The sequence below is a fragment of the Osmia bicornis genome, chromosome 1 (assembly GCF_907164935.1).
Source record: "Osmia bicornis bicornis chromosome 1, iOsmBic2.1, whole genome shotgun sequence".
Classification (NCBI taxonomy): Eukaryota; Metazoa; Arthropoda; class Insecta; order Hymenoptera; family Megachilidae; genus Osmia; species Osmia bicornis.
Window position 1 is genome coordinate 4,763,372 of NC_060216.1, and position 8,721 is coordinate 4,772,092.

General features: G+C 34.3%; 1 protein-coding gene and 1 long non-coding RNA gene across 2 annotated transcripts; one reads left to right on the forward strand and one right to left on the reverse strand.

The window, feature by feature from the left end:
- Positions 1-195: 195 nt before the first annotated feature.
- On the reverse strand, positions 196-1,635 carry LOC114880421 (ATP synthase subunit b, mitochondrial). Its single transcript, XM_029196414.2, has 4 exons — positions 1,520-1,635; positions 1,037-1,219; positions 627-979; positions 196-556 (listed from the first exon to the last, which is right to left on the reverse strand). Exons 1-4 carry the CDS (start codon positions 1,545-1,547, stop codon positions 377-379), a joined length of 744 nt encoding a protein of 247 aa, XP_029052247.1. The 5' UTR covers positions 1,548-1,635; the 3' UTR covers positions 196-376.
- Positions 1,636-2,688: 1,053 nt separating this feature from the next.
- LOC123988095 lies at positions 2,689-3,172 on the forward strand. The gene is made up of 3 exons (XR_006829639.1): positions 2,689-2,728; positions 2,831-3,071; positions 3,137-3,172. It is a non-coding gene; the product is annotated as an uncharacterized LOC123988095 (long non-coding RNA).
- Positions 3,173-8,721: the final 5,549 nt, after the last annotated feature.

Sequence of the window (8,721 nt, forward strand, 5' to 3'; positions counted from 1 at the left end):
TAAAAATTACATTTATTTTTAGTTCTTCTCGGCAACATTACAGAACGTAATTGTAAATAAAGCGTCCCTTGATATTGATAAATTAAAAAGCTTATTTTTAAGCTTGCCGCTCGATGGTGCCATTTATCTCACTGGCGGTCTTTTTCAAATAAACTAACGAGATAGAAGGTTACTGCATTAATTTTCAAAACAATATTTATTGTTAGTATTATTCCTTTATGGTATTTATTCATTTTCAAATGTAATATACAATGTAGTAGTATACAATAATTAATCGGTGATACATCTCCAATGATTCTGCATATTTTATTATTCTTTATTACAATGAACTAGTCGAATTCACTAAATTCTTTCTATTCTTAGTTCAATGCAAAATTTAAGCTTTCGCTGAGGCAAGAGCTTCAAGATCGCTAATACACTGTTGCAAATTAGCTTTTTCTTGTTCTGGTGTAATTGCTTTCAACACATTGCTTGTAATCCATTGTACCATGTGTTTCTGAGCAATTCGGCGCTCTGCGGCATCTATCTGGGCATGGTAATCAAGACGTTTCTTGACCTGTGAATAAATTAGGTTTATAATACAAGTGGTACTTTAATTTTCATGTGTTAATGGTAAATATCATTACCTCATTATAAACTTGTGCAAGTCGTTCTCTATACGTAGCTTCTAGCTGCATTAATACATTTTGCTTTTTAATATCATAAACCATCAGCTGACCTTGAATCCTCCATTTGGTTTTTTCTAAATGTTTAATCTCGTTCTCGAAAGCATCTAAATTTTTCTGTTTAATTTCATTCATGTTAGCTTCATATTCATCAACCATTTTATCCAGAGCATTTCCAATTTTGTCACCAAATTTTATGTAAACAAACATTAAAATAGATAGTAAAGAAAGTGAATTATAGAATTCATGTTCCAAAACCCAATATTCTTTGGAAAGTAAGAAAGTTGAGAAACTTGTTAAGAATACGTATGGACCTAAAACAGAGAATAATAAGTATGTATGAAATTATTAAAGATAAATTGTTATATTACCTGTTACCCCAGTTTTTGGATAGAAAAATGTAAACCAGCTTTCTGGAATGAATCCTAGCCTAACAGGAGGATGATACATGGGACGAACCAATCGACGTGGATCATCTGCAGGGCATACTAGTTCACTAGTCATGGTCTGACTTCCACGAATCGCCATAGATAATGGCTTTATTTGCAAAGCAGCTATAATACAGATTACAAAAAAAATTAATACACAGTCATAATGAAACATGACCCAATTTATTACTCACAAATTTTTAACTTCATTCAGCTAAAGTACAATACATTCATATACATGTCATACAGAAATTTGTATAATTAAATTTTTAAGTAAAACATTGACATACTTGCTTTATATTATTACATAATGCCAATAGAATTGCCGTAATTGATAACTCAATTACAATCTATAAACTAGTAATATTGTAAGAAAGTTTCTTAAGAAAATAATTAGAATTTATTGGATTCTTAATTTCATCTTACCATTGCGAAAACTTAGTCTCGACAACATCTTGATGCCCCGCGTTACACCTCACAGAACAATTCTGTTCAATGTAACACACTCTAAAGTGATTGAAGTTAGCTATATAGAATGATTCTTAAACTATCCAACAGATAGTACAGATACAACATGTGCTCTCGTGCACCTTCTAGTTTAGCTAACCTGTGGCGTCGCTGAGTGTTTCTGCTTCCGGCGTTCGATTTTAAATTGTTTATAATTTTGTTTAATCGTTCTGATGGTCAATTGTTCTTCTTCCTCAAGATTTTTGTATCGCACCGTTATGCCGAGTCTCCTATGTTGAGTTTTCTCTTTAACAGAATGGCGCTCTGGTTCTTATTTTACCCAAATCGTCAAAAAGTTATAAAATATTGAAATTTGTGTCTGTCCACAGTCAAGAAAATGGCGGAGCGGACTCACCTGCATTAATTTATTTGTAATATAAACATTTTTGCGAAACGAATGACCAAATAGAGACCAGAGCGCCATTCTTTGGGTCGGATAGAGCAAAACGAGCACTCAGGAGATGGTGTACAACCTTTCGTTTAGACAAAAACCGAAAACTACGATTTCGTTGATTTTTCACTCGCGAAAGACGTCAAGAAGGTAAAACAGACCACAAATTTAGTTCCTCGTTTTTTCGGTAGGGCGCAGTTCGTTCGTTTTCTGCGCTCGACCGCGCGCTTATTCGCAGTTCGTAAAAGTGAATACATATTGGAGAATATGCAAGCGTCGACCGAACCGTCGACGACGATACGATGTATGTATCAGGCCCTCCAAGCTCCACTCTTGTGAACTTGATGCAAATTTTAACTCGGCGCAGAAAATCCAGGCAGCGCTGATGTCGCTTCTCTACATGCATACCTTGTATCACTGATTTTAACATACACAACTAAAGATATCGTGACGTCATGTTCCCGCGAAATTTGTCGCCGCGTTTTTCAATTGTTTCAAAATTTAAAGAGACTGAAGAAATATGGCGCACAGTGGGTGACAGTGGTGACAGAATTTTCAGGTTAGTGAATTCCATTATTATAATTATTACTATTATTATTGTCATTACTATTGCTATTATCATTATGACTATTATTATTATTTAAAAAGATGTTTTTTTTAATTTTTTCTACGTTTTTAGGTGTTTCAATAACTTCTGCTGATGAGATGCAGCAACAGGAGGAGAAGATAGAAATTAAGTAAGTACAGAATTTTTTTAAATTGTTACTGAAAGCATTAACTGTTTACATTGCTATTTTAGTAATATATTTAATTTTAATTATTAAAATGTATCTTAAAAGAAGGAGAAAGAAAATATGCAGCATCAGAGGGTGTATTAACGAAAACAGCAGGATGTTCTTCTTCCCCCAAGAGAGAAAGGATAAGAAGAGGATGGCACAGTAGGTGGAAGTATGTGACAACCCAAAGTCTGTGCTTCCACCTGAAAACTGAAATTCCAGGTGGTCTGTAGCAGCTACTTTAAAGAAAAATGCTTCATGAGGAAAAGATTAACATCAGCAGTTCCAACACTGAACTTATTTGGTAATAACTCTTATATACTTTTTATAGCATATGTAAATAATTGTTAATGAAAACTATTATTACAGAGGCTGTAATAAATATTGCATATCAGAGGCTGCCTCTATTAAAATAGAGAAGAAATGAAATGAAGAAGAAGATTGTAAGTATTCAGTTTACATATACAATATATAAAACCATTAACATAGTATTAATATATATTAAGTATAATCTGTGAGCAGAGTGTGTGTTTTATTGTATGTATGATTGTGATTAATTGTATATTATTATTGATATATATATATTCATTATATTTTTGTAAAAATTTAATATATTTTCTTTATTATACATATATTGTTGTCATTTTTCCCCTTTCATTATTTTTATTTTTGAAAGTTTTGAATAAGTAAGACCATGCACACGTATATAGGGACCATATGCTTGGGTGTGTGTACCTCACCGATATCATCTATATGTGTTTGTATCGACACTAGCGCTGCCTGGATTTTCTGCGCCAAACTAATTTTAGTTACAGCATTAAATACGGGAGTTTGGAGGGCCTGGTATGTATCGTGGAGAATGAGACGTTCGAGCCTTGTATAGGCGATGAACTCCGATGCGTGAATTTCTTTTTCACGCATCGTTCTATCGACTAGGATAGCGATTTTCAACCCATGTATCACAAGACGTACTATCATTATTTTTTGTTGCTATTATTATTCTTTTTTTTAGTGAAACTGAAGAACAAATACGTCCTTTCCGATTTCAATGATTTTTTGATATGTTATAAAAATTGATATTCTGAACAATTTGGTGAAATACTGGTTACTTATGAAAAGCACCAAGGAAATAAATCTGTTGCCAGAGTTATTAAAATTTTTTTAGACAGATAAGTTAGTATGTTTTTTCAGCATAGAATGTGATATTATGCTGGACTCTCCTGATTTTGCGTTAGGCCCAAATATTGGATGAATAGGTAACGAAAATGTGATGCTGGAAGAACAACACGGCTGGAGCGAGTTCTTCAATGCTGGCGAACGTAGAAAAGGACAAATAGCGAAAGAGAAAGAGGTCCGAGAATTAAAGGGCCCGAAAAAAAACATTTGAGTGAATCAATATTAATTCAACAATAACTTTTTTATTTTTCATTTTTGCTAAATGAAACTTTTACCAATGTAATTGTAAGGTTCCTCTGATTAAAATAAGACCAAACACCATATAATTTAGATTATTTTTACTTATTTAGATATAATTATGTTGTAACGTGAAACGTTTATCACGTGAATATGTCTAGAATGGTATGGCGACATTGACATGGGAATATTTATCGAATAGACTATTGTATCGATATGTCTCGAATGTTCTTCGAGGATCTTTTGTATCGATGGCTATAAATTAAGAGCGGAGTTTAAACCATCTGCGTGTACGCTCGTATTATAAAATAAACAAAGCCTAAAGTTGTAAACCCCTCGACATGGGTGATCGAGCTGAGAGAAGGCCGGAAATCCAGAGAATGGAATAGTTTCACTTAGTAAATTCCTAAAAGACAAATTTATGATAGACCATAGCTAATTCGTTGTTTTCGACCAAGTCACGAACGGTCCTTAAAAGTAACGAAGTCTTTTCGATATCCTGTCTTTTCATGCACTCTAAGAGGGTCGTAAATTTCCTCAAGAGTTGCCTTTGGCAAGTACAAGGTCTTGTCTTTTCCTATTTTCTCTGGGTCCCACGCTTTCTCGTAGCACATGTGCGCTGCAACGTTCTAGCGTCTTGGCGGAGCGCCTCCACTTCCACGCGCCTGAGGGTGGACCACAGCCAGGAGAAGGGGCCCACGCGAGACGGGGTGGACTCCTCCACCATTGGACGAGGGATGATCCTGAGGGAGGATCCAGGATCCATCAAGGAAGGGGAATCGACCGACGACGCGCGAAGATCTCCTCCGCTAAGCGTAGAACGTTCAGAATGATTTTGTCGCTTGACTCTGCAAAGTTGTTCTCACGCCGAAAATCAATATCATACTTGATTGAAACAGTTTGATTAAGTTCTTGAGATTAAACTATAATCAACAGTGAACATAGTTTATTTGTTTTATTTTCGCGCCTTGCGAGCGGAGCGCCTTCGCGCTCCACGAATCACCTTACCTGCGCCTAATTCCCCAGAAATCCCTATACATCGTGAACGGACACGCAACAAAGTAAATAAATAATTATAATTCAAATTATGTCATGTTTGATCTTGTTTTAATCAGAACAATCTCATAAATACGTTAGTAACATTGTCATTAAAAAAAATTCTAAAATAAAAAGGTTTTAATCTTAAATTTTGTTTGTGTTAGTATTGTCTCCCACGTACAGTGAGTTGCAATGAACTTGTCGCAGTGAAGTTGGCTCCACGTTTTACTGACGCATTCACGCCGCGTCGGTGAGACGATTGGCGAGGTGCACACGGAGGGGGTACGGCCTATGTTAATAAATAGAATATTAGTGTATCGACATTTTGGTCGGTAAGTGACATAGCGATCTTCTTATGAGATATTTTAGAGCTAACGATAAGAGCGAGAATTTAGAGCTAAAAGCGGAAGTGTTAGAACTTCGAAATAATCAGTCTAGTTTAAGTACGTTTCAGAGTTTATGCAAAAAATTTTTATCCCCCAAAATAATTAATTTTGTTAATATGCAAGTTATTCAAAATTACAGAAATGTTCACGGTAGGCGTTATACGGAAGATTTTAAAAAGTTCGCGATATCATTGTATTTTGTTGGGCCAAAATGTTATCGGCAATTTTTATGGTGCACTATGAAAACCAGAAGAATCTGTTTACAATTATTTATTTACTTTAGAAAACATCTTTTTTTCAAACGCACATTCTATTTTACCTCGCACCCATGTAGGGAAAAATATGTATGATTTATGTAGAAATGTTACTGGTTTTATTCACCCTTGCGACAATTTTCCTTTACAATATTTATTAAAGTTATTTATTAGATTAAGAATTTATTATACTCTTAAATACATCAATAGGGATTTTAAAACTTGCATTAGAAAAGATAGGAAACTTCATATTGTATTAAATTTGTAAATTTATGTTGAAATATATTATCCGAAAACCTTTCCTCATACCATTGTATAATTGTGTAATGTATGTTCAAATATATTTTCGAGAACCTTCTCAAATCTTATTGTATAATTGTGTAATTTATGTTCAAATATATTTTCTAATACTATCATTTTATTATATTTTTTACTTTCCCACTTTTCAATTATGTAAAATTAATGTAAATACTTCGATTAATAATATACAGAAAAATTGACGACACAAAAAAATTTCTAGTTATAGAGTATTACATCCAACTCATTCAAACTTCCCGCTTGTTGATACTACCCATTTAAAGGGACAGCAAAACCTCGACATCAAAGGTGCCGCCGGGAGTGTCGCCTCTTGTTATACCTCCTCTTTGGCCAAGCTCAGAACGATTCAAAGCTTCAACCTGCCTTGATATATTTTCTTGAAAAGATAAAGTCGATAGAAATAAAGAAATTCAAACTTCATTTTTTTTTACGCAAAGTTGTAGTTTTATTAAAAGCCGCGCCGCGAGCAGAGTGCTTCAGCGCTCCACGGGCACCTTACTCACGTCCCCAAAATCCCTAGATAACTAAATCCACACGCAACACCCCTACCACCGGGTCACGCGCGAGCGCGTAGCCATTATGCCTCATTCACATGAGAAATACCTTTGTACATACATACATATTTCAGGAGAAAAGAGATTTTCTCAACGAAGTAAGCCGAAAGTAAGACGGTTCATATATAAGACGAGTAAAATATATAACCAGCATGATTAGAAACTCAGTTGCCGAGACTGTCGAGAAGTGGCTCCCTCTGCCCAATAGGATGGTGCACGAAACTGCGAACGCGTACCGTGATTCCATACTGAACCGGAAGCTGCATAAGAGCCTCTCTTTCGCACTGTAATTTCCGTCCTTGTTTCGCCCCATTTCACTCTGACTCGAGGCTCGTCGAATGCTTTCCTTATCGTTTCGCTTACGCCGAGATAGCGCGAAACCGCCCCTCCTTTGAATGCCTCGATTACTTCTTAGCCACGTGCGATATTTCTGATGTTTCAAATTTCATAATAGCTCAGAATTTGGGAAACAAGGTAATTAGAGGATTGTTCCCAAAAGCCGAACGGACACTATGATTCATACTGTACACATAGACTCTATGTCATAGGGTATATACTATAATTTTGAATTATCGGGTATGCAATTTATTTATTATCATACCTTAATTTGTAGAAAATAATAATGGTAATATACATTTGTATGTTTTTATCGATCAATAATGAGGATACAATAATACTACATTTACAGTGTATGTGTCAGGATCATAAATTTGTTACATTACTGAAACTAAATTTTTACGATATAATTTATAAATAAAATTATTTTTCAAACATGTACATAAATTTTACTTATTGTAGCTATCGTAGCATTGCACTTTGTATTCGTGGTAATTTTAAAAATGAATGAACATTAAATTTACAGAGAGAATCAATGATATTACAAGTTTATTATGGCAGTGAGAGGAAAACTGCCGACAACCAAGAGCAAAGAACGGTTTCAAATTAAGCAAGAGGAAAAGTTGTCCATACGAATGACAAAAATCTATTGTACTTTTCCTGTTAATATAACTTAAAACGCGCTAAAGAATCACTATCAGTTAATCGGTTTTTTCCTCGATATAATACTTTTAGTATCTCCCGTCGCCCCACCCCCCTACGCCCCTAAAAAAGAATATACGTATTTAAATAATCGTAGTTAGAATTTTGGCGAGAACATTTTGTTGCAGTTTTCTTCATTTTTCTGACGCATTGGTGTTTCATTAATTTTGCTAGTAAAAAGTATACATCATCGTCCTGAAATTACTACGATCTCTTATACATACAACGATGGAATTTCGAATTGACACGAATTTTCCTTCATTTTACAAGACTAATAATTCAATTTCAATCATTTATAGCCTGAAGTTTTAAAAAACAGTGTTGTCATTTCCATTGATAAACGAACTTTGCTATTTTACAAATCTAGAAATACCGTGTTTCACTATTAATTCGGTCAATGCGATTGGAAATTCGACAACTCGCTAAAATCTTGAAGAAAAAACGGCCACCTACTGCTAGCTATGTTAGAACAAGAATAGTTAATGGAATAATATAATAGGTTTATCACAAATCTTATATTATCGTAGAGTGATTAACGATCATCGTACTGTTGAGAAAAAAAAGAAATTACATCTTACTTTATAAGATTAAGTTGAAATGACACAATGCTCTTAAGATTACTCAAATGCTCTGTTGCACGATGAAGGAATAATCACCGTTGTTAATTCATTTGACAATGATTTTAATTCCAACTTAATTTTGTAAACAGTTTGAGTTTCCTTTTTTTTCTGGTTTTTTTTTTATGTATTCCTTTACTGATCAAATACTGATTTCTTCGTCCGAACCATTCTTTGTCACCTTTTATTTGTAAGTTAATATCTCCTTGTTGTCGCGTGTATCTTATTGATAAACACAGAACGAAAAAGCAATACGCATATATTTAATACAAATGTACAGTAATTTGTTCGCAACGCATTTAAATGGCTACGACGATCATATATTTTCTTCCCTAG

Coding starts and splice junctions, on each gene's coding strand:
- LOC114880421 (XM_029196414.2), bottom strand. CDS start 1,547: ATGTTGTCGAGACTAAGTTTTCGCAATG. Junction 1,220..1,519: donor GAGACTAAGTTTTCGCAATG/GTAAGATGAAAT, acceptor TCTGTATTATAG/CTGCTTTGCAAATAAAGCCA. Junction 980..1,036: donor TCCAAAAACTGGGGTAACAG/GTAATATAACAA, acceptor TCTCTGTTTTAG/GTCCATACGTATTCTTAACA.